This window comes from Poecilia formosa, unplaced genomic scaffold (assembly GCF_000485575.1).
Source record: "Poecilia formosa unplaced genomic scaffold, Poecilia_formosa-5.1.2 Scaffold401, whole genome shotgun sequence".
In the NCBI taxonomy this organism is placed as follows: domain Eukaryota; kingdom Metazoa; phylum Chordata; class Actinopteri; order Cyprinodontiformes; family Poeciliidae; genus Poecilia; species Poecilia formosa.
Window position 1 is genome coordinate 285,529 of NW_006800340.1, and position 25,808 is coordinate 311,336.

The window sequence follows — 25,808 nt, forward strand, 5'->3', positions numbered from 1 at the left end:
ACATATTTTGATGAAGTGGAAGGAGAATGATATAAACTTTTTTCAAACTTTTTACAGATAAAAAACCTAAATAGGTTGGTTTGTATTGGTATTTAACCTCACTGAATTAATATTTTGTACAACCATCTATTTGTTACGATCACAACTGCAATCTATTGGTGACTGGGAGAGGGATGTCTGATTTTTTTATTTATTTTTTGGTTTTACCTCCAAGACCCAAATTGAAGTAGAAGACACTGGATAGATTGATTAAGGCTTTTCTCTTGGAGAGCTATTTTTTTTTTATTATTTTTATCAAAATATTTTTATTATGTACAAAATATCTGACTTATAAAATATAAGCAAAACTCAATATTAACACAGTTCAAGTTTGCATATTATTGTCAAGTCTCTCACAAGCAGCTTTTGACAATCTCAGTAAATGTAGAAAATGTTAGCCAGCTAGTTTTCCTTCAAACTAAAGACTGGCCTCCTCCGTGTTGTTGTAGTTTCGCAGGCTAAAAGCCAGAAATAGGCCAAGTCTGTTTTCATCCTCCCTCAGAGAGTCATAAAATGATACACATCCTGCTGGGTTCCGGTCCCTTCACCCGGAGGGGCAGCGAGTCTCCTGGAAGCTTGGGAATGCCGTCCAAGACCTCCAGGTTTGGCAAACAGGAGAAAACACTGCAAGAGAGGAGAAGAGACAGCAAATGAAGACGACCTCCAGGGAACGCACCTCATTATAGCCTCAGCCTACCCACTGTGCACGGTAGTCCCGACTGAAGGTCACTGGGTTGCGGGTCAGGTTAAGGGAGCGCAGTGGGCTGCTCCCCAGAGCCCCCAGCCCCCGCAGGGAGCTGATGGCGTTCTCCGACAAACAGAGGTGCTCCACTGCTGGGAGCTTTGGCAGCTGACGCAGACACACCAGTTGGTTACGATGCAGGTTTAGCATTTTGCACCTGCTTGGGCAGAAACCAATAGCACTTTGTGTTATTACAAAGGCTTCATCACAATTCATAAAGGGGTCTTAAAATTACCCGGAAAACAAGATAATTTGTGGAAGAATATGAAAGGGGAACTCAGTTTCTGATGTGCAGGTGGTTCTACTTTAATTAAAGACAAGCAGGCAGGGATTGACGAAACCGAAGCAGACAATTTGAGCAGGTATCATTTCTAATAAACAGCAGGATAAAAGAAAATACGGGCAGTACTGGTGAATACGCAGCATCATCAGAGCCTAATATGGATACAGCTTTGATCTAGAAGCATGAAAAAAGTTCCTCCTCAAGCTGTTTTCTTTAAATACACCTTTATTTAAACCACTTAAAGGCGTGCCAGTCGAGTTTCACCAGCTGCCAGAAACACCATCTGGGGAACGTTTGTATCACAGATGCAACTTACAGCCTGAAGAAGGAGGAGAAGGAGCGGATGCGCAGGCTGAGGCAGGTCTATGTTACCTCTTGAGAAAACGTTCATATTCCATTTAAAGCACAGAGTGCATTCCGTACACAAATTTAAAACCACAACATGGTCAAACACCCTGATTTATTGGGAGATCAAATTATGTGTTTCATATTTACACAACGGATTTATCAAGTGTCGACTTTACCTTGGCAGACGTACCGAACTCAGGTCGGTGAGTGAGTTGTCGATCAGCTGTAGTATCTCCACGCGGATCAACCGTCGGAGGATGCGGAAAAAGTTCTCCCTCTGGTAGGGATCACCCAAGTTTTGGTAGGACAGATTTAGCTCCTATAGAAACAGAAGCTGTCAGGTCTCTGTCCTTCTTTTAGTTTTTCATCTGTACTTAACTTCTTCAGCGAGACAGAAACAACAGCAGACTTCTTTAAAACCAGTCTTTTTTTTTCCCGTTTTCTTGTAAGCTGAACCGTCTGCTACCACAGAGATTTCTGTTTTTGCTGTCAGCCTGCACAGACAGCAAGGCCACCAAAATCACAGGCGTTGCTGTAGAGCAGACTGTGTTTTTGAGTTTCTCAGCAAAACAAATAGTGGTGACATGAAACACTTGATGAATTTGCTGAAAATGACCTGGAAAACCTAAAGAGTTTCATAAATAAAAAAAATATATATTAATGGGTCTTTGAACTCTCAACAGTGATCCAAAATATGGCAAATATTATGACAGAAAGGTTCCACCAGGAACAAAATGTAACTTTCCGAGTTTTTCGAGAGCCTTGCACAGAAGAGCGCATGAATGAGGACATGAAGCAGACGTATTGTGGAAAGAGAAAAGGGTGAAGATTCCTCTACCCTAGTGCCAAATGAGAGTTTTACAAAGTACGGGTGACGATTATTGTGGTAGACTGATTTTCACGTGACATTATTTCATTGAAATCCTTAACCATGGAAAAAACATAAATACTTAAGCTTCTATAAAGAATGAATTTATTTATTGGCGTTTTACACATTTTAATCAGGGGTGTCAATAACTGTGGCAAACTAAATAAATTCCTGTGGCTTACCAGACAGTTTTCCCAATTTTCTTGCAGTCTCTCCTCCCAGCTCTGCCCTTCCTCCTCTCTCCTCTTCCTCCTTCCTCTTTCCAAACAGAAATTTCTTCCTTCTCTGAAGTGAAACTCCTCCTCTGATGGTCCTTGTTTTGAAGAAAAAAAAAACAAACCCTGATTATTTGTGACCACCATTGCAATATATATTAGAATATCACTTAGCTAAAGTCTGCTTGCGATGCAATGTGTTACAAAAAAGGATGATCTTCTCCACAATATATCGGTGAGTAAAACAATTACAACAGCTGTGTTTGTTTTTGTTTTTTAAAAACTGGTAGTCATCAAAGAAGATCACATGCCTTCTCTGACCCGGGGGCAGGTCAGCTGGTCGCCGGTGACCTCACACTGCTCCAGACGGTGCCACGGCACAAACTGGAAGCGGCTTGAAGGAAGCTGGCGAGGACAAGAGGAGGACAGGGACATGTAAGTTGAGAGCTCAGTCACAATATTGTAATCCTTGTGGACAGCATCTTTCAAAGCCATCCTGCATTTTTGCAACAAGTTGTGATGCATAATCAGGATATAAAGTACGAAGGCCTAGGCGTCATTCAGAGTAGCTTGATTTCAACAGAAAGTCAATGATTAATCAAATTTCAGCTCAGAAAAAAAGAACATGTTTGTGTTTAATGTGCCGCAGCCTCCAATCTGCCAAACTCCACACTAACCTACAATTAATGTGCCATTGTAAAGGCAATGACACATGTAATCAGACTGACAAGGGTTCAGATTGCCTCACAGGCCGACCGTAACCACTAACTGCCTGTTTTACCGACCTGGAAATAAAACTTTGTCTCCTCTCTGTATCTTTTACAAAGTTTGTTTGTTTTCCCTTTGTATTACTTCATGCATCTCTTCAGCAGCTACAGTATTACAGGCTTCACGTCCCACTCTGCAAACTCAAATCAGAACTATTTACCACTTTCACTCAAACAGTAAACATTAAAATGCATCAAACTGTCAGTTCTGTTGAATACATCCTAATATTTATTGGACAGCCTAACAAATGCACATCAATCTACAGTATAAATTACATTTGTATATGTTTTCAATTTGATGTATCCAGCTGAATACCATTTACCTCAGAAGTTGAAGTTGGGAATAACGTTCACTTCAGATTTAACAGCATTCCAGTTAACATGGTCGGAGAAGTTGGAGTTCCAATATGGTGACGCCAAAGTAGCCATTGTTCGTAGCAATGCTAACAAACATCATCTTAAGCTGGACTTTCCATGTGCAAACACCATTTTTAATTTAGTCAATTGAGAGTTGCTGGTGCTACCTGTGACACTGATTTTAGACACACTCTTACAAAAACAATAGTAAGCTACTATTGCTAGTAGCTTACTATTGTTGATATGAGGAGCTGCCATGTTAGATCTCGAAGTCAGTATTTGAAGAGTTCTCAGATTCTCCAAGCCAGAAGTCCGACTTCGTATGGAAGGGCTCCGGTGTATTTTTCTAAGTGGGATGTCAAAATTTCCACGTTGCAACTACAAATAGATTGCAGCATTTATTCTCCATTTGCTTGACCCTTTCTTACCCCACAAACTCATTGTTGTTCACCTCTGCTTTGCCTTTGTAACTTCACACTTACACCTGTTGGTCTCAGGTTGTCATTCACAATGACAGGGGTGTCAAACTCCAGTCCTCAAGGGCCGCTGTCCTGCAGTGTTTAGATGTGCCACAGGTAAAAAACAGTGGAATGAAATGGCTTAATTACCTCCTCCCTGTGTAGATCGGTTCTCCTGAGCCTTGCTAATGACCTAATTATTCTTTTCAGGTGTGGTGCAGCAGAGGCACATCTAAAAGTTGCAGGACAGAGGCCCTTGAGGACTGGAGTTTGACACCTCTGTCACTAGAGGACCCAAATTTGGGTCCTCTAGTGACAGACAGGTTAACACAAACACAGTGCAGGAGTGACCCCAGTGCACTTGACCACCACACACCTGCCGACAGAGTGGACACTTGTAAAACAGCCCTAAGACATCTGATCTTGTCATATAAAGCTGGAGGGACAGTAAAATTAATTATGTTGTAAAGAACACACTTTGGATATTTTATGTCATAGACTAACTCGAAATAGCACATAGTAGTGATGTGGAAGAAAAATACTTCATGGTTTTCAAAATGTTTACCCTCAAATCTTTTGAAAACTGTGACATGCGTATCCTTTCCACTGTGACATACCTAAACACAATCCAGCACAAGCTAGTTCAGGTGACAGACGTCAGCTGGCAATTAAACAAATTCCACCTGTTGTACACCTGAATACAGCATCCACACTCTCTATCTTATTCTGATTCTGATTTCTAAAGAGTGTGCAAACCATTGTGTTCTTGTCCTTTCACTTTACAATCAGGCACTACCTTATGCTGCTGTACCACACACAATTCTTACAAAATACACGTAAGTTTGTGGTTGCAATGTGAGAAAATGTGAGAAAACCAAAAGGGGTGAATGTGAATAATTTTGCCAGGAAGGTACAATACATCAAAGCTCACCTTTTTAGCAAAGGACTGTACGTGTGCCAAGTCTATATGCTTTAGATCTAATAGATGTAGAGATCTCTGCATATATAAGAGTATAGAGGATGAAAGATTATTTCAGTTGACGGCTGGAGGTGGGAGGCCAGAGGCATAAGAACCAGAAGAAGATACGATGAGAAAATGAGACAGAACAAAAAGAGAGGAGTGAAGAGAGAGAGGCTATAAGACAAGAGATGGCCCTGAGGAGCAGATGTTGGTGTGTGTCACTCACAGGTGTAGATACCAGTCCAGAATCAGGACTGTGGTCCACTGAGAGAGGTGTACGTGTAACTCCGAGCTCTGAGTACTGGGATGAGTGGGACTTAGGAAAACTTCCACTGAGCGTATTCACACCAGAAGAACTACGAGAGGAAAAATAGATTATGTTACGAGGAAAACCTAACATGGCGTGCATAGTACATTGATGCATTCACCTGAGTAAATAGGAGTTGTATGCTGCATTATTGTAATGTAAGCCCTGTGTGTGTGTGTGTGTGTGTGTGTGTGTGTGTGCTGACTGACACCCTGACCACTGGCAGAGTGGTTAGAGTTACAGTGAACTGGGCCTGACAATGCAGATTAGGACCCGTTGCCATGGCACCAGTGGACATCTGAGCAGGTGCTGTTAGTTTCTAATAGTGCCTGTCTGCATGTGATAAGTGGACCCTGGTGTTTCTATAATGTATCCTACATGCTCTTTTCTGCTTAACATGAACCAGAGGGGGAAACAATTAAGAGATTCCAAACCTATATATTCTGTAATTTTCTTTTTAAAAAAACAGACAAATTTGTTCTGAATGGTACATACCTTTCTGACATGTCCCAATCGCCGTGTGATGATTTCTCCTGTCCTTTGTCAACACATTCTGAACTGTTCGGTGAAGCGCTGTTGCCCGGCAGCTGTTACCCATGGAGCCGTTGGCTTTGTTAATAATCACTCAGAGAAAGTTTACCCATCCTGTTTGCTCACCATCTCTGGCCCAGAGTCTGACACCGAAGCGGATCTCTGCTGTGCGTGAATGACAATACTGCCAGGACGCTGTGTGAAACCGCCAAGCTGCTGGTTGCCTGGCAACAGTATTCAGGGTCACTACAACCCCAAATGAAAATTGGCTTTTTCTTTTTTGACTGTAATGATAAGCTCTGTACATTTTATTTATTTGTTTGTTTGTTGGTTTAACAGTGGCACCAATTTTTTTCCCCCTTGAATCGACTGAAACAGAGGCAGAAATAGAGGCAGAGAAACATTTTGTTATCAGAGGGTATATTTCTTTAAACAGGCAAAACTAACTCTAAAGTAAACTGAACAAAAATGCATTTTCCGAGACAGTTTCATAGGTTTTTCCTACTTCCCCAATGATGAAATGCTAGCATAATCTGTTAAAGTACTGTAATTGTCAAACCCCCCCTCCCCCCATCTCTTTTATATACATGACGTTCTCTTGGTTTTTACCCTGATGACAAATTTAAAGTTTTGTTTTTCTTCGGATAAATAAAATACATTTAATTTAGGCTGTGTCATTTGCGAATAGTTACAAGGTTTTTCTTCGATTTATTTGTTATCTGGTTAATTTATTTTCCTTTGGAAACATCCATGGCCAGAGAGAGTCTATTGAATGGACACTTCTGGCCCTCATGCTTTATATTATCCCTGTGTCGACCAAAGGCTAGTCTGAATATTAGTGCTGGTCATTTCAGCTTTTTTCCATTTTCTATAGTTGTAGCTCTGATCTGTATCTGACTTTTTTGCCTACAACATGGAGCTATCAGCCATGCGGCATATCACGCCTGTAAGGATTGGGATGAAATCTATTTTTTGATGCATCATGATGCAGACATGGAGGATTCTGAATCAAATTCATCGATTGTTTTATGAATTAATTTCTAGGAACCCGGAAGGCATAAAGTATGAATAAGTACAGCACCTTGACAGTTCATATTGAACAAACAAGGTTACATGCACTCAGTACCCTCTGCACCAAAGGGAAAACGGCTTAAACAGAAGCCACACTATTGAGATCAGTTGGTATAGCCATGACAAAGCTTCCCTGAACCTCAGAAAGTCTCAGCTGATTATAAAATGTATTGCAACTTTTACTGCAAAGGATCTGCAACCATCAAAGATGACAAACCAATCCCTACAACGGCAAGACAAATCCAAACTGATGGGATCACAGCCAGGTAGGACAGCAGGATCATGTGATGCATGCACAGCTATTGCAATAGAATCCTATGCCACTGAAACACTTTTTAGGATGTGAGTTGTGTGCAGCAAACGAGAGCAATGAATGAGAACTGCAGAGATAAAAAAAAGATTATTGCAGAGAAATTGCAGATAACTAAACAAGTTCTTTTGAGTGGCAAATTAGGTGAGAGATTTTGGAATACGGTAAGATGTTTGATGGCTCTGCAGAGGTTCACAGACATTTGTTTTTGAGCTCTGGTGAAATTTTTAAATGTCTGTAGGAACTAATCTTAGGTTTTCTTTGTCTATTATTTAAACTTGTTTGTTGATATTAAACATTCAATTGTGACTTGAAGCTAAATCGAGATAAAGTGATCTACTTGGTAATTTTCCATGTCTACATTCTGTATTTTGTATTGTCTTGGGCAAGAGGAAAAATATGAACATGAAGAAGACATAAGGCACAAACGTCATACCAGCTGGTACAAGATAAATAACCTCCTACACACGAGCCATAGATCCTCAGCAAGATAAATAGTTGATAAAACACACATTGCACCCTCAAGATATTTATGTCCACACACCTTGCAGCCCTAGAATTTAAAAAATAAATTCTGTATCTAAAACCTCATGGTTATAGGATTGTGCATGTTTGATTTAATCACAGGCATAATCTGTTTATCAGTTGTGTGTTTAGCTGTTTTAATGAGGTGTGTGATGCAAAATTAACTTTACCCATGCAGGACACTGTGGTGCACATTTCATGAAAAAAATAAGCTGTGCCAGTGTCTGAATTTACAAATGCTGAAGTATTTTTTGTAAAGTAACACATTTATTTTTTCTCCTCCTAATTCCAATTTATGTTTAAATAACCCAGCAGAAACTTATACAGTATGTTCTCATCACAGTTGTACAAGTCATGCTGCTTAAAACCTAAACAGTGTCCTTTAGTGATACAAAAGCACAGTAATCACACGCAGACGATTTTATGTCCATATGTATATATATAGAGAGAGATTTTAATGGAAACACATTCATGTTTGGTCAAATAAAAGAATCGGTACAGCTGGTGTTACCGTTTCCTGCTAAATGTACATCCACAAGAGTGCTGCAGATCTACCTTCATCCTCTGGTCCATCGCCATAGCAACCTGGCCTAGTTACACAATCCCCTCGGCTTACCTGTACGATGCCCAGCTCGGGCTCAATTAACCATTCACATACGATAAGGCATAATATTTCCTCAGGAGCTAAGCCATGTGCCTACAGCAGACAGAAAATGTCTCAATACTAAGATACTAAAATATTTTGTAGGAACGCAATGCTTGCACAGTTTTTCCTGCAATAAATAGTAAGCAAATGTATGCATATAAAACACAACGCTAATCATACAGAAATATAACCGAAGTGTTGCTCTTAAGTTGAGTACATTTTGAGTGTCATATGTTTTGTAGCAGGTGAGTAAGAAGCAGAAGCTCCTGAGCTGAACTTAAAGGGGCTGTGCATGGATTACATACAGTGTGTCCCTGTCGCTCATACAAACCGCACTTTGCTAGCGAATATTTACATCTACCTGTCTGTGTGTCTGTATCCAAGAATTTAAAGCTTCCAGTATAAAAACACCGTCACATTATACAGTATGCAGTATGTCGCAGTTTCATCATATGTCATATCGTACTAGGATAATATATATTCTTTGTAAAGAGTATAAAACACAGCTGAGGATGGCGATAGAGAATAGGTAGCATTTATGACGTCAGGATTTGATTGACAGAGCAGCCTCGCGTCTCGTCTAAACGGAGTCGAAGTCGTGGTCGAAGGGCTCGACGACTTCGGGGGTCATGACTCTGCCCATGAAAAGAATGGAGCCTTAAAGAAAAAGACAGATAAAGGGAAGTTTTATTTATGTGAACAGCAGAAAACTGGTGTACAGGTGGAATCATGCTTACCAAATTCATAGACTGTCTGGACTTAACATTTTGTGGACATAGTGCCTTGCAACAGTACATACATACTAATATGTTGGGATTGTTTTATTTTATTTTATTTTTTTACAATAAACCAACACAAAAGAGTGCATACATGTAAATTGGAAGGAAAATCATGATAGATTGTGTTTTAAATTTTTTTAAACACTTCTTGAACGTGAAAATAAGAAAACTGTCACACATTTCTTTTTCAGAAGTCAGATAGGATGGAAAGCTTCTGTGAGCATCAACTTGGTGCAGATTATCTATTAGATTTAGGTCTAGACTCCGACTGAGACATTCTAACACACGTATTAAATACAGCTAATTTTGCTTTAATCTACAGCAGAGGTGTCCAAGTACAGTCCTCGAGAGCTGCCATTCTGCAAGTTCTAGATGCAAACCTTCTCCATCACACCTAGATGAAGTTCTAGTTAGCAGGTCTCCGTAGAGGTGAATGGATCCTGCTGAGGGACCTCAGCTGTGGATTTTATTAATGGATATCTGAGCAAAGAGACCTGAGAATCAATCCAAACCCACATTTTTACTAATTTGAGCATTTTATAACCTTTTCCTTCCACTTCACAGATATGCACTGCATTGTGTTTTCTCAATACATATAAAGCCAGTAAAAAACTCTGGAGTTTGTTGCTCGACATGTCAAAAATATGAAAAAGTTCAACTCTTTTGGAATGTCCTTTGCACAAGGCTCCTTTCATACTGCACATTGATATGCACACACACACATACCCACACGCACACATACACACACACACACACACACACCTGTTCTTCTGTTTCTGATGACAAAGAAGAATGGATGATCCGCCATGACCTGCTGGTTCAGCACCAGAGTCCTGGTCAAGGCAATCATTCCTGACAGAGAACAATGAGGGAACAGTTCAGTACCTGTTCTGCTTATCCACAGGAATCAGTGTCGTTTAAATAAATTTCAGTGTATGGAAGTTATTCGTACTAAAGTAAAATGCAAAAAAAAAAAAAAAAAACCCTACCAGATCCAACAGCTCCTTCTGAACCTTCCTCCGTCACCTCCAGGTAAGCCTTTTGCACTGCCTTTCCAATGTACAGGTCCTTCCCATCTGCACAAGACACAGAAGTCACAACTGTCTTTTTAACACGCACATAGGAAGGCAATTAAGTTTTAATATAGACTATAAGTTGCATGTTTAGCTAAAGCATAAACACACAACAGTCTTGAGTGTTTATTAAACCAGCACTGACAAGCAGACAGACAGGCTGCATCAAGGGGCACCTTGTTTAAGACATTAAGTCAGAGGATACAGCCTAATTATTTCCACAGAGACTGAAAGTGGGCTAAGTGGCCTTCCTCTTATCTGCCTGACCTGTCCTCTGAGTACATGTGAAGCTGAAGCTGTGTGAATAGGGATGTGCACAAGTTGCTATTCTGGCTAAAGACTAGGCTTTGCAATGTAATCCCCTTTGCTCCACCTTATAGAAGATGGCTGATTTCAACAGCATAATTAATGTTATCAAAGCATAATAAATTAGAGGATTTACACCATCATTTACTGTATATCGGGTTATATATCTGTTAACTTTGTGTATCTTTCTGGAGCCAATGTAAAATATCTCCACATACATCCCATATTTCTCTGTCGCCGTGTATCTGAGCTGCTCTTTGAGGATCTATTTTTGCTGCTTGATGTGACAGCTCCGAACTGCCCACTCACTGACAATTACTGTGGTTACCTTAAAAAAGTGTAGAACACCACCTCTTGCTGCCAATACGCAGACTGCCGTTCATTTACCAGCTTTTGTCACGCCGTTTGTATCCACGTGGTTATTATGAAAGTTCACTAGCCTTGTTTGAATTGTGTGTCATGCCTCACCTGACATGGCGGAGAGATCAGCATCATTGGTGAAGATTTTAGTAATTCCCAGGTCCTGCAGGATGGTTCTCAGATCAATCTTCTGCTCCACCTTAAACCTGACAGGGGATGTCAGTTAGTCAACGTAAAAGAGAAACAAGACGGTAAATCATAAAAGGGCCGCGGGAAAACTGATGATAAATTAGCATTAAACTGCAGTGATAAAAACACGATGTAGTTAAAATGACTTCATTTAATATACCTATAAAAAAACTGTGAAGTAGGAGAAGAACACAGTTATTTGAAAAAGCATTTGCCTTACAGATTCCTTCTGTTTTTGTTTGGTTGTCACGCCGTTTTGTTCCAGATCGTCAAGCAAATATACAAATATAACCTCAGTTTGATTAACCACCTTTTCAAAAATGTATTTGTAAAACTAGTGGCATTTATTTGCAGTTTTAAGACAGGATTTGGGCAGAGAGAGAGAATAGAGGACGACATGGGAACTGAATCGGATACGGTAACATGGAGTATTAATAGTTCTTTTTGTTCTCTATTGTTCTCCAATAAACATCTAAGGCTGTCAAAGAATTACACAATTAAATGACTTTGACTAATATTTGTTGCAAAGAACGTTATTTAGGGTATGAGAGTGAACTGGGCTCAATGCATGCCACACCTTTAAGAAAAAAAAAAGAAAACAGTTTTTCTTTCCACATTGTGCTCGTCTGCCACGTGCATTTAATTGAGCTGAATAAAAATACAACACAATACATTATGATTTGTGACTGTAATGAGAAAAAAATGTACACCAGTGCACGTAAACATCGGAGAGAGTTCAGTAAAATGTTTGTGTTGTGTCTTAATGGATAATTTGATAAAACTTATAAACTATATGATTTTCATGAATAAAATGAAAAAAAGCATGACCATATAATTAACATTAATGATTTCTTAAGTCATGTTGCATACAGGTTAGCAGAAGGGCAGTAACGGTTACTTTATGACAACTTGTTTTAGTATATTCTATCAAAACGTCTTCACTTTCCATGGCTATAAAAGTTAAGTGTTCCATTTCCTATGAAAAAAAAATTGTTTTCATCTGCAGATAAAGTGAACAAAGAATTGCTTTTATAGAAGACAGGCTGACAGAGGAGGAAGTAGATCATAAAACCTAAGCGTTTCGCGCAGAGTAGCCTCAATCCATAAATGTGTTTTGGTGTTTATTAAACTAATGCATCAAGGGCAGAGTCATAACTTTCTGTCTTGTCTTGATGTGCATGTGTATGTTGTTTCTCACCTAGGCAGGTACACCTCCACCTTCTGTCGTTTAACGTTGTTTGCCCACTCCTCCAGCAGTGGTGCTTTGATGATGGGCTCCAGGGAAGCCAGAGGAACCTCCTGCCGGGGCAATACGATCATCATGGACATGTCCTCGCCCTCATAGGGCATCTCCAGGACTTGGTACACACCGCCAGCCTCCTGGGAGCCGTCACTGAATTCACCTGATCAAGAAGAGACCACAACAAGGCCACCGAGATGTAATGAAGTAAATGCTCAAATTTGGACTTTAGTTGTGGAGAAACAGCCGCAGAGGTGGTCATGCTGACACGTATGGACTGACTGGTGTTTTGTAAAGTCATTTCTGAAGTGTTTTAATGAAAATCTAGTCACTTGAAAATAAATGACTGATACAAAATAATTTGAATGAGTACATTTTAGAAAGCATGAAAAAGTTACGGACGCTCAGTGCATTTTAGAAACAAAAGTGAAACTTTACAAAGACATTTCCAACAAAACGTACTAAACTTGCTATTGCCATTTAATCTGGAGAATACATAAGATTTTGTTGTGAAATACTAAAGAATGTTAATGTTTCTGGTATTGTACTCTGGTATGCCTTCATAGAGAAAATGTTGGTGTGGCCCCTGTAAGGCAGAGTTACATCTGTCAGCGACAAAGAATACGTTAAGTTGCATCATATTTTGTGTTTAAAAGGAACAACCAAATCATTTCCAAGGTATGTCCTGGCGCATCACCATTGTGACCTATACTGAAAGCCAGTAGAAAGTTAAGTAGAAGAAAAAAAGTGTCAGTAAAAGTTGTACGGGTAACATTGACACCTTTGGGTTAAGGTTAAAAGGATTGTGAAGAACACAGGGTGGACTGCAGCTGGAGTAAAAACCTGAAAAGCCGCCAGAAACTGATGAACAGGGTACATGATACTACTGATACACAAGCTTTGGTGTGAACTGTGGGGTATTAACAACATTAGTACAATTAATTAACAATTAAAAAAAGGTCAGGATCTCAAGATTTGATATTGAAATATTTATTCGCAGCTCGCCGTCTTGCCCATTACTACAGTCTTGTTGCGAATTTCAGGGCCAATCAACCAATGCAGTTTGCTGCCAAAGAAATGGCTTCTACGCAACACCCAGCTAGATCTGGCTTGTACCGCCGCTGAGGTGGTTCCAAAACACAGGAACCACGCAGGTGATTAGGGAAGAACTGGTTAAGGTGGTTTTATTTAGCCACTGTGATTGTTCTGCAAAATGAGACGGACAAAATGTGGTCTTCTCCACAAGGACCTATTCCTGTTTACAGCTCTCACACACACAGTCGACACATTCACACCCTCTGGACTCATCAGAGGAAAACAGATTAGGGATCCCTCTCGTTCATGAGTGTGTATGCATGTATATGTATCTGTGCGTGTGTATGCGTGTGTGTGTGTGTGTGTGTGTGTGTGTGTGTGTGTGCGTGTGTGTGTGTGTGTGAACGCTCTGCCCACACATGCAGATGTCACCAAAATAACTCAAATGCACCAATTTTAGTTGCAGCTTAACAACATGATGCAACTGTTTTTGTCAGTACAGAAGGCACAAAGGAGAGTGAGACACTGAGAGGAAACAGTGAAATATTTCATATTTTAGGAGAACAACTTACAAATGTGGGCAAATTCACTGAGCTGAGAAAAAATGTCTTTCACTCTTCTAACGCTAAATATCAATATTTTAGACCTTTAGTGCGATTTACTTACTGTACAGTGAATTTCGCTGTAAGCGGAGTAAAGTAACATTTCTAAATAAAGATACACTGGTCCCAGTTCTGCACACATGGCCATGCAGACTCATGCCTACCATAGTAAAAGTCTCCCTGCTGGTACATCATCAGGGTCTGAACCTCCGAGCCATCATCTCTGCTGAAGGAAAAGGTTCTGGTGTTCTCTGGCCTGAACTGGTTTTTCCAGGATCCTCGGAAATAGACGGCGTTCACCAGAGTGAGACGGGTGACGCTGCTGAAATCCTCGGCTGACAGCAGTGAACGAATCTTGCCTGCAGGGAACAAAATTTTAACTGAATTATGTTCCCAATCTGGATCATTTTCCTAAAGAAGGTTTAGGAATCATGACAAAGAATTATGAAGCATTAGTGCACTTAGGCTTCACACAGCTTGGTATCTTCTAGTTAAAGTAAAAAAATGTAAACATTATAAATGCACCTCACCTGCTGTATTTCCCCCCTTTTGACTATTGGTCTCACTTACTCTCTGTGTGATTCTCCACCCAGTTGTTGATCTGTTCGGCGACCACCGAAGATTCGCTGAAATCCACAGTTTCCACTTCGGCCTGAAAGTATTTCTTCATCAGGTGCAGAAAGTCCGGGTTAAAGCTGATGCCTTCCTGCAGGAAGAGGCTGTTTGCAAACCGGATCACGTAGTGGGCGTCATCATCGGAGAGCGCCTCTGTCAAGTTCTGGAGCAAGGAGAACTCCACGCCTACATGGACAACAGCAGACACACACACACTCATTCAACCTGTCCCTGCGTATGTATCCTGTACACACATTTAGTACATGTTTACACACTTTTGCCATGTCAAAGTCATACAGGTTAAATTGAGGATTCTTGACTTTTCCCTTTTGAGTAATATTTTGAAATATTAGCCGCATATTTTTTTTATCTAGTACTCAAAAATGTAATTTACAAAAACTATAAAAAGTTAAGTGTTTCAGAGCACAACAGCAGACACACACACATAACTGATTTTCTATACATTTCTACATGAAAAAAAAAAAAACTTAATTATTTTCCAAATTTTAAAAATGAACTATTTATTAAGTGGACAATTTGAATCTGCAGGTACTGTAAACCACAACACCTGAACTGACAACCATACAGGACAATAGTGCATTATTCTCTCAGCCTGAGTGTGATGCTTGGGAAGCTTATCTCACCAGGCAGTAAGTGACTGAATCCCACAGCCTCTCGAATCTCCTCCAGCGAAGCCCCCCGGGCTCCCAGCTCCACCATGCCGAGGGCAACAGACACACTCAGTGGAGAAAAAATGATGTTTTCCTGACCCCCTGCCGCCTGCAGCCGGTGGTACAGCCTGACCGAAAACTCCGAAGTGGTGTCCTCTGGAACGTCCGCCGCCCAGCAACCGTAGCCCGGCAACAGGATGGAGAGCAGGAAGGGGAAAAGCAGAATCGAAACCTCCAGAACCAACATCTCAGCGCAGACCACAGGAGAGCTGGTCAAAGGAGAAATAAATAAAAGGAAAGCAAAATAAGATAAGCAATAATATAAGGACAGGGGAATACAGAGGAGGATGAAAGCTGTGGAGATTGATAGATAGATGAGTTATAGGAAAAGAAGTGATTTGGAGGGGGATGTGTACCCAACAAAATGTGACAGGAAGGCAAGCAGATGAACATGATGAGAGGAAATGATTTGTGGAGGGGACGGAGTGATGAGTAGAGAGAAGAGGATTACAGGGAAGATAAAGAGGTGAAGGTGTAGAGACAAGAGGATAGAAAAAAGAAGAAAAATTATAAAACAGATGGAGGACAAGAAGGTTTGGGAGAAGTGACAGAGAAGAAAAAGACAGCAGGAATGTGAAATAACAAAGAATATCAAGATCAACAGCAAAACGAGAAATGTCTGTCAATTGTTCTGACATTTTAAGTCTTACAGGAAGGAAAAACCAAAGTAAGCAAACAACTTTTTATTTAAAAAAAAGACTATTCCTGATAATGACACCGTTAAATTCCATTAAACTGAAACAATGAACTAAGGGACATTTTTAAAAAGAAAGCCACCCAGTTTGCAAATTGTTTTGGCTTTCAATTTTAAAAAAATATATATATATCATAATTGGTTATGTTAAGACAAGTACTTTGTGTTGTACCTATCATTTTCTAGAGATTTTAAAAATAAGATTTTAATCTGCCAGTAATAAGTTTGACCTTGTTAAAAATCAAAAGTGTCCATCTGTATCAACGATCTGGTCTATCTGATGGTCCCCGGGGGGGATGTTGGACACTCTCGCCTTTAAAGCAAGATAAGCTGTCAGAGCTGCACTGGTAGTTTGTTGATGGCGAAGGGATGTAAACAGAGTAATAAATGAGGTGTATGCTAATATGTGAGCATATGTGGATTAGAGAAAAATATACAAGTTCAAACCTAAGCACTGATTGTTTTTAAAAATCATAAATGTCGTCTGCATTTTCCCAACTCATTCTCCCGGTCATTCTAGTTTTATTTGTCCACCCCTGCCTTTATTCTCTCTACTTCCCTACCTTCTTTGACTCTTTACCTTCCTGCACCTAAAAGAGATTACAGATAGACACTGTGCTGTTTTTCTAGTACTGTTGTTGCCAAGCAACATTGTTTTTTTGCTGGCCAAATGGAGAAACAGAGAGTTAGGGATATAAGGCCGAAAAACGTGCGGGAAGCTGTTGAATTCAGACAGTGATAAAGAGGTAACAGATTGGTTTTGTTGTCGTTTTTTTTCCGCTGCGCCGCTGGCATCAGAGATGCAATTAGCGGCCCCAAGAATGGCTGGAATCTGCTGGCTAATGCTATGTGTGTGAGATGGCAGGTGACAGTGCTGTCAACAACAGAAACAATGGATATCGGCCAGAAAAATGGGCGCCCCATCCCGCTGTGTCCTGTTCTTTCCTCTGAGCCAGTCCATCTGACAGCAAAGCAGTATCCAGTTCTAGCATAGTTCTGTCCTTCTGGCGAGAAAAACCTTGAAATTCATTAACAAGCACTGTAGGATTAACTAAAGCCTGATATGGATTAATCTTCCTCATAGACTTCGACTGTTCTCCAAAAACCCATCGGGTTTCATGCCACGGTTCAGACTGATTATTATTTCGACTCCAGCACTGCCTGCAGTGCTACTAATGTTAATACTCGGGAGAGAGCACGTTATCTGTGGCCAACAGTAGTTTGAAACAACAACTACATTTTTCAGTCAGGATAGTTTCAGTAAAGACAAGTGTTGACGGTGAATGGACCAAGTTAAAGAGAGAAACAAAGTCTTCTCAGGGAATTTGCTGCTGCATATGAACAGAGGAGTCAAAAGCGTGACAATCCATTTTGCATTTTACAGTCTGCTGCAGTAGAACCCCCTTTCACCCTTGTGCAGTGAACATATGTATATGAAATTGTCAGTGCTCTACTTGAATGGCCCAAAAGATTACAGCAAACTGGTTTTTATGAGGAAATGTCCGGCTGGATTAACAGTTGCTGAAATCAGCCAAAGCATGATTCTCCTTTACAAAATGAAATAGCCAAGCTACCATCTAAACAAAACCAGACCACTTCTGGGTTTGATTGAGGGGTTTTGGTCAAGGTGCATATTATGAAAAGATTTAAATAACATGATTTCTTGTATAATCATCACTATATGTCCAAATCACCATGAGATTGACTTCTCTAGAACGAAAGAACATTTTCGAACGTCATAATTGAAGTCAAAAGAGAACTTAATCCTAGAGAAAATTTAAGAGGTCTCCAGAAAAGGTTAAAAGATCTCACAATAATCTGACAGACTTAGGCAAATCTTGTCAGATAAAAATGAAGGATGCTGAGAAGACTGAATAGTGAAATTAAATCATAAGGTGTTTCAATAAAGTCGTAGCTTATTAGTTTTGTGTGCACCGTATTAATGCAGATTCACTTTTATATCTCCTCCTCTAACAGTTGGATCGACAATCTTGAAATGATTTCATGGCCTAATTTATTTACGCGACAAAAACCTAATGCAGCTGCCGCCGACGCCACACACTGCAGCTCTTATTTACACAGGAAACCATTCCCACCTAATCTTGTTCATCCCGTGTTGCCCGGAAAAAGAAGCCGCCCCAGAGGGAAGGGGCAGCTGGCGCACATGTAAATGCAGGTAATGTTTCTGACCTTCTGAGTTGTGGGAGCTGAACTTTTTAAAAGACTGGCACTCCTATGTTTCTGTAAGAAAAGTCTGAGCAACAAAGCTCCGGCAGGGAGAGCAGTCACCGTGTGTGGCAGTGTGAAAGCATGAGAGGATAACAGCTCCATGGGTGGCTGGCTTTTACTTGAAATGGTGACACCGTTCCGACCTTTGGAGTTGCGGCGCTCCATCTGTCAGCTGGTCCCCACGCTTTGCCAGCTTGGTCATTGATGAGCCGGAGCACAACTTTAGCTTTGGTCTACTCAGGTGGATTTTCCCACAATACCTTAAAAAGGGAAGCGGCTAATAGCGAGCCATAAATGCTCCCCCGCGACTAAAAGGACAGAACACGTCAGGAGATCTCCCGTGGTTTGAGTTACAGGAGTTTAATCCTGACAAGTAAATTCCATGCAATTAAACTCTCTGGCCTTTAAAAGCTGCCTTTAATCTCTCCGTGTAATCCTAATTCTCAGACAGAATAGATCGGTGGTTGACATTTTTGCAAATCAAAACGTGATGTGTTCACGTACGTAATCCTTACTGCCATTTAAACTCGACACCTTTCAACAGCATGCCTGGAAGACCAGGGGAATTTACTAAACATCCTCTCTTCGTGATTCAGATCCGCAAGCGCGCGGAAGCACACGCACGCCACCCCAGGTGCTTACGCAGATTTTCAAATCGAGATTGCCAAAGGCAACTGCAAGTGATGGGCATTTTTCATTTCGACCAAGCTGATGGAGAGACATTTTTCTTTCACCCTTTGAATATATCTCACTCCTTCAAGGTAGGTAGATAAACCCCTTTCTCTTTTCACACTCCACTAAGCAATTTCTGCCACCAATAACATCTCTCTTTGGAAGATCTCTGCACATCAGTTCCAGTCACTTAATGTCCCCCCTCTGTAATACACACACACACAAGATTAACAGTCATGACTGCACTGCAGTTTCAGGAAGAAAAAAAAGACAAACCTGCCTGTGCCTTCTCCTTTCCTCTCTCTGAAAATGAGTAGATGCAGCAGACTATTTTATTTTTTATTTATTTATGGGGTTTAACGCTTTCAAAGTGCTGAGGCCTAGACAAATTCTGTGAAAATGCTAACATCCTATTTCATCAAGGCCTTTTCCTCTGGGAATAAGCTGCGGAGAGTGATGTCCATGATTATGTCTGGCACAGAAAAACCTTGGATTCCCGCAGTGTGTCTGTAGAAAATGGCAGGGTAATCTTGGCATGACTTCACTTTGAATATGTATAACTTATGAAGGGCTTTGCAGAACGGAGATAATGGATGCTGATTATCATTCATGAGTTTTCCTTAGAGGTGCCACTGGGGCAGCTTTCAATTTCAACTTGAACTGAGGCAAATGCGGGAAGACGCATGCATGCGCACACTAAAAGTGATTAAACTTACATTAAACTGCCATCATTAATGTTAAATCACTCCTGCAGTGAAGCTCTCTGATTTCAGCTCTTTATGCAGTGAAAATGCATTAAAAACTCTCGACTCGTTGCAACTGGGAAAGTTGATGTGCAATTTATGTCTTGAAATGGAGCTTCAACGCCATGCTAATTTCTCATAGCATTTCTTAGATCTTTAGCCATATAAAGTTATTATTTCATAAAATTGTGTAAGTTAGTTCTAGAGCAGAACCTGAACCATCCTACCTGGCGACTTTGCTGACATGAAACCCGAACAGATTAAAACTTTTACCTTCTTTGCGGTCAGTGGAAGACAAAGCAGTGGATGAAGATCCAAATAAGGAGAATCCAATCCGTCAATCAAACTGTCTGTCAGGCTCAAACCTTTTGATATGACAGTATAACTCATTTTATGGAAGAAACTGAATTTTTACCTTTCCAAGTTCAGTAGTCAACACTTCAACCTTCGACTTTTATTTTAACTGTGGGCCAAAAATGAAGAGAAGACAGTAAATATGATGAGATGCTCTCTGTGCCGTAAGCCGGTTGGACAGTATCAGCTGAAACAGGTCAACAACAGGAACTCTAATAAATGTCTGAAACCAGCTGTAGTTGGAAAATTGTTTTCTTGGTGAAAGGACTCTGCTTCACTAAAGAATCTAGGCAAAAGTCTTCCATATTGCCTTTCTGCTCATAAAAGTAATAACAAAATCTTGATTAAAATAGACTCCTGATTGTTTAGTTCATGTTAACTCTAAATATATGCAAATTTATTGACTGACATAAACTCAAAATAATCCCACTGCAGAGCTCTATCTTTACCTATCTTTAGATTATATATCCTTATTTAGATTTAACTGGTCCTGGACTTTATTTTTTTTATTTATTGAGTTCTGTTACATGGAATAGGAAAAGTCTCGTCAAAATCAGCTACTTTAAATGTTTACAGTTAAATTCCTACATGCTAACCAAATCATGATCATGCAGGGATATGAAAAGTGTGTATGAAAAAATGGACGGATGGGCGCATGGAAATTTCCTGAGGAATCAGCTTGTGAAATATTCACTGTGCTCTAACATGCAGGGCGAAATTAATCACAGCTACATCTAAAAGAAGAAAGTTGAATGAGGAGTAAACCGAGCATACACAAAGAACAAATAAACCAGTTTAACCTCTTTGGATTTCTAGCAAAAGAAAAGACCTAAATAATAACAAGTAGTCAAGGGAGTAGGTGGAGACGGGGAGTCCGCCGAGGAGCTGAAAATGAGCAGCTTCCTCACCGATACCTGTTTTTATTTAGCAACGATAATATCTAACGACCCAATTTCTTTGTCATGCACCAACACTCTACACCAAGGTAAACTTAACAGCGCCCTTTTTCTGTCTTCCCACACGTCGCATCAGCAATGTACACACACACGAACGCATACACTAACAGCTCAGCTGCTCTGGGAGCAAAGTGAGAAGCTCTGAGCTGTAATTATATCAGCTTGTATTTGGGGTCAGTGTGAAAAGCAAAAGAACCAGAGGCTTTGTCAAGCAAAAAGGAGACTTTTTGCTTCCAGGATCCAGGAAGGGGAATTGTCACTGAGTGCTGAAAGAAAATAAGACATGTTAGTATGTATTTGTATGAGCATTATTAAGAGGAAATATAGATAATATAAGCAGGAGGCCAAATGAGATGCCAAGTGTGGAGAGAAGAGATCGCAAAGATCGCAGGCTTGTACAAATAAACTGTAACAGTTTTAGCTTCTGTAGGCTACAAGGCATTTTAAGGAAGGAGGAGAAAATCCCCCTGTTTATATTTCTAGTCAAGGGAGCAGGAGAAATTTAGGCAAAAACTATTTTAGCAGTACATTTAGCATGTATTGACTTACATCACAGCGATGGAACTAACACATTTAGTCATATTTTGATAAAATTTTATCCCAATTTTAAGACAGAACAACATGAAGTAGTACATAATTGTTAAGTGGAAGAAAAAGCATATATATATATATATATATATATATATATATATTACAAGAAGGGATCTTTTTCGTCCTTTGTGTAATTTAATCTCAACATAAAACTCAAGAGGTCTGCTGAGAACAAGCAAAAGAATGAAGAGCAAGGAACAGGAGATGCTTAAAGCAGTTAGATTATAAAACGTCCCTTGTCTTGAACAATTCAAAGACTGTTGTTCAACCAATAATCTGAGCATTTTACACAACTGCACCCTCCCTCCAATACATGACAGGTAGGAGAGCGTGAATAAGGACCAGACAGTTACGTTTTAGAGGTTGGAATTGTCCAGATCTAAAACTAAAAAACTGAAAAGTGTTCACTTATGCTCACCCAGTCTGACGGAGCTTGAACTTGTTTCCAAAGAAATAACCTCAAGATGTGCAACACTAGTAGAAAAATACCCCCAACGACTTCCAGCTGCAGCAAAAGGTGATATCACTTTATATTGGCTCACAGAGTTCAAATATAGATACACACCACACTTTTCAGGTTTTTTATTTATGTGACACTTATGTGACATTTTCTTCCCAGTTATGCGTTACTGTGAGGTGGTGTATCAAAAAGTCTCAGTATATTGTAACCAGTGGTTCTGATGTAAGAAAATGCAAAGAGGATCAAACAGATTTAATCCGTTTAATAACCAGCGCTGTTCAGGCGTCTTTAGAGCAGTAAGTGTACATCTTTGCAGAAAAGAATGATCAATGATCATTATTCCATGACCAATCTACTTTCAACATCCCATCTGTTTTCCACACAGAAATCTGTTTCTGTTCGTTTCATCACCTCCACTCTGGATTCAGCTGCCAGCTAAAACTCTATTAGTCACTATATTGATTTTAAGGAACATTTCACTGTGTGAACAAGTGTGTTCCATCCATCCATCCATCCATCCATCCATCCATCCATCCATCCATCCATCCATCCATCCATCCATCCATCCACAATGTGGCAAAATAAAAAATGTAAAAATTTTCCTACATTACAAAGCATATCTGCAACAAAAAAATGTATTAAGATGAAGAAACATTATAAAACTGACAGTGTGCCAGTCTGAGTCAATCAAAATGTAATAATACACTGAGATATTTCAAGTATTCTCCTCTCCAGACTGTTTGCCTTCCACAAGATGTATTTTAATTCAACAGGTAATCAATAACAACATTTAGGTGAACTGCCCTGTTACTTACTAACATACTTCTTCAGTTTTAAACAATTTCACACTTGATTAAATAATTTCTATATTCCGATTTTATAACTATGTGGATCATCATCCAGTTGCTAAAACATTAGTGAACAAACAACATCATGAAGACCAAGGGACAACACAAAAAGATAAGAGATGAAGTTGTGGAGTTGTTTAAAGCAACGTTAGATCCTAACACATCATCCCCCAGCTTTCAACATCTGCACTGTTCAAAGCAAAACTGCACACTGACCAAGACATAGTTACCATTTTCTTCATGTCTTTGTGTTGGTTTAAAATGTTATCAAACATACAAATGTGTTGTTTTAAATAATAGTTAGCCAAATTATGGCTATTAGATATGGATTATGATTTTCTTGTTGTTATAACCCTATTCTGTAACAAACGCAAAATCAGTTCAATGAAAAAAAAAAAAAAAAACAACTACAAAAAAAATTTTTTTTGTTGCGCTCTGCTGTATTTAAGAAAAGGAGAAAAGCACAGGAGGATTGGTTCTGTCTCGAGGAAAGTCTTAATATACAGTGTGGGATGAACAACTGCACTAGTTATTAGTGCAGTTTTTCTGCACAGGTTTCTGAGCAGAAAAACTAACAGAAACACATCAGTAAACCCTGCAAACACACACGCATAATTCTGAAGGACGATCACAGCTTCTGGATGTGAGGTATGTTGCTTTTCCCTTCCCTGCCTGTTTGGTTTCGCTTGGATGATTCGAAAGACATTTAATTATTGAAATGCAATTAAGGCATTAATGCTCCGTGGGAATAGGCAGCGCAAACACACACACACACACGCACGCATGCACACACACACATCATAGAAAAGCAGGGATGAACAGCAGGGATTAAGTAGAGATTCAGACAAATATGGTTTTAATTCGATGGGATAAGGATTTAAACAGATACTCGTTTTGTATATAAAATGAACTAGACCTGAATTAGGACATTATCTGAGATGACAGAGATAAAGAGATTAGAAGTGGATTGAGACCATGAGGCAGGACAGACGTGAGTACTATGTTATTAACAGAAGATGCAAAATCATATGAATTCAACTCAGAATATGCTTAAATTGAATACATTTTATTAAACATCTTACTTTTCCAAATTATTACTTGAAATGTCTTTTCATCAACACCTATCAAAGGTCTGTCTCATTAAGAAGTAACATCTGTGGGATCAGCTCATAACACAGAAAGCCTTTTTAGGACATGAAATACCTGCATGAAAAGGGGTAAAAAAACAAACAAACAAACAAACAAAACAAAAAACAAGAGTATGAACTGGTGTGTATGTGTTTGGGTGGGGATAAGGTGCATGATCGGGCTGCTGTGCAATGCGTCTCGCTAAATTACACATATTTGCTCAATCCTCCTTTGGCTGCATTTCAAGGACAAGAACCCCACGGCATCCAGTGAGATGATTTGAATGGTTAAAACAACAGGAGGAGAAGCAGTGCATCGCGACAGAAAAATCAAACAGTCCTGGGTGGTGGACACATGGTCAGTGTTAATCAGCGTTTGCCTTAGTGCGTCCCAGATGATCAAACAGCCCACACATGTTGATTACGCCATTCTAATCCCTTCATTCAATGCCACCAAATGCCGACACCTTCACAAAAAGTCAACCTTGGGATAAACTCACGTGATATGTATATTTATATATATATATTATTTTTTCATGTTGCAAAAGCTCCAAAGCTGTGATACTGACTTGTGTCTTAAATAAATTGCCGGCGGCAATCTGAACCAGAACCACCAGAATGGGAAGCATAAAGCGGCTCTTACCGTCAAAGGGCGTAAGGTAAAGCAGGATGGATGGATAACTGAGGTCTCTGCTGCTCTCATCCGCAGCTCACAGCTTGTTAATTTGCCGCAGACTCCGCCCCCTTGTCACCGATTGGTCCACAGCCACTCAACCAAAGAGTACAGACGTGGAGCGAAATGAATCCCTACTACATCTTTCCTGAATTGCAAATGCCTCCTTCACACTTTGCCTTATGTTTTAATTAGGAATCGATTAGTGGTTTTGCTAATATATTTAGTTATGTGATCCGCTTCTTTCTGGTCAAACGCGACACTGGTATTGAGATCATGTGAGTAAAGTCGAGTCTGTTTGGTTTTCTTTGCCTGGGAGTATTTTAATAAAATAAAAAGGAGAGAGGGAAAGGATAAGCTCTTGAGATTGAAAGTCTTATTTCTGATCTGAAAAGTCCTAATTATGACTTTTAAAATGATCATTCTGTGTTTCAAAGGTAACAGTTATACGTTTTGAAACCATTAAATATAATAATGGCATTCAATGTCAGAACGAAGAGGTGACATCATTTTGACTCTCAATAAAAACAATTTTCTAACTCCTAATTTTTACCTTTCAAATTTACTTAGGACAAAAAATGGCTATTAGTTATAACATTTATTAGTATTTATTTGCAATTCATAAATTCAAAAATTAAAGTTATATATCTGGAAAAAATAAAGGTTGTAAACTACTTTGTGTGCAAAAGTATTAATCTGATAAGAAATGGAAGGAGCGTGACAACTAAAAAGTTTACTACAGAATTTATCGCTTTGTTTGTAGGAGCCGTATTAGATTTTAAGCTCAGGATTGGTGATATATTGTTGACTATTCCACAAGGCAGTCCTATTTCACAGTCTTTGTTTATTTCTCCAAAATGGAGCTTTAAAAATTTTATGTTGGAAAGCACAATTAAACTTCAATCACTCATGCTGTTTAAAAGGTATTCATGGAAAAATACAGAATAGGAAAATTTCAATTCCTGTTTGTTTTGCTCTAATATTGTCAGATCAGTGGTAGGGAAAGGCTCAGTATTTCCTGAAGTGGCTTGAGAACCACTGAGCTGTAAAACAGTGGATCTCAAAAGTTTGCATGTGCTTTCTTTTTTTAATGCAAAACATTT

The 25,808-nt window shown here is 39.6% G+C and overlaps 2 protein-coding genes across 5 annotated transcripts; both read right to left on the bottom strand.

Moving 5' to 3' along the window:
* Window positions 1-221: 221 nt before the first annotated feature.
* On the bottom strand, window positions 222-6,568 carry LOC107833524 (uncharacterized). Of its 3 annotated transcripts, XM_016663050.1 has the most exons (7): window positions 5,841-6,568; window positions 5,265-5,394; window positions 2,807-2,900; window positions 2,463-2,593; window positions 1,589-1,731; window positions 737-938; window positions 222-663 (listed from the first exon to the last, which is right to left on the bottom strand). In XM_016663050.1, the coding sequence occupies exons 1-7, from the start codon at window positions 5,849-5,851 to the stop codon at window positions 538-540; spliced, it is 837 nt and encodes a 278-aa protein (XP_016518536.1). In that variant the 5' UTR covers window positions 5,852-6,568; the 3' UTR covers window positions 222-537. The 3 variants fall into 3 exon arrangements, with proteins under 3 accessions (XP_016518536.1, XP_016518534.1, XP_016518533.1); XM_016663048.1 differs by having other exon boundaries at window positions 741-938; window positions 5,265-6,568; XM_016663047.1 differs by having other exon boundaries at window positions 5,265-6,568.
* A 1,635-nt stretch (window positions 6,569-8,203) lies between these two features.
* serpini1 (serpin peptidase inhibitor, clade I (neuroserpin), member 1) lies at window positions 8,204-24,781 on the bottom strand. 2 transcript variants are annotated; one of them, XM_007576221.2, is made up of 9 exons: window positions 24,676-24,781; window positions 15,272-15,567; window positions 14,583-14,813; window positions 14,177-14,371; window positions 12,334-12,538; window positions 11,055-11,152; window positions 10,197-10,283; window positions 9,970-10,059; window positions 8,204-9,085 (listed from the first exon to the last, which is right to left on the bottom strand). In XM_007576221.2, exons 2-9 carry the CDS (start codon window positions 15,543-15,545, stop codon window positions 9,009-9,011), a joined length of 1,257 nt encoding a protein of 418 aa, XP_007576283.1. In that variant the 5' UTR covers window positions 15,546-15,567; window positions 24,676-24,781; the 3' UTR covers window positions 8,204-9,008. The 2 variants fall into 2 exon arrangements, with proteins under 2 accessions (XP_007576283.1, XP_016518532.1); XM_016663046.1 differs by lacking the exon at window positions 24,676-24,781 and adding an exon at window positions 16,616-16,689.
* Window positions 24,782-25,808: the final 1,027 nt, after the last annotated feature.

Coding starts and splice junctions, on each gene's coding strand:
- LOC107833524 (XM_016663047.1), bottom strand. CDS start 5,462: ATGCATCAATGTACTATGCACGCCATGTTAGGTTTTCCTCGTAACATA. Junction 939..1,588: donor AGTTCGGTACGTCTGCCAAG/GTAAAGTCGACA, acceptor CTGCCCAAGCAG/GTGCAAAATGCTAAACCTGC. Junction 664..736: donor GGGACTACCGTGCACAGTGG/GTAGGCTGAGGC, acceptor CCTCTCTTGCAG/TGTTTTCTCCTGTTTGCCAA.
- serpini1 (XM_007576221.2), bottom strand. CDS start 15,545: ATGTTGGTTCTGGAGGTTTCGATTCTGCTTTTCCCCTTCCTGCTCTCC. Junction 12,539..14,176: donor GCAGGGAGACTTTTACTATG/GTAGGCATGAGT, acceptor CTTCTTGATCAG/GTGAATTCAGTGACGGCTCC. Junction 9,086..9,969: donor CATCAGAAACAGAAGAACAG/GTGTGTGTGTGT, acceptor TTTTTCTTTAAG/GCTCCATTCTTTTCATGGGC.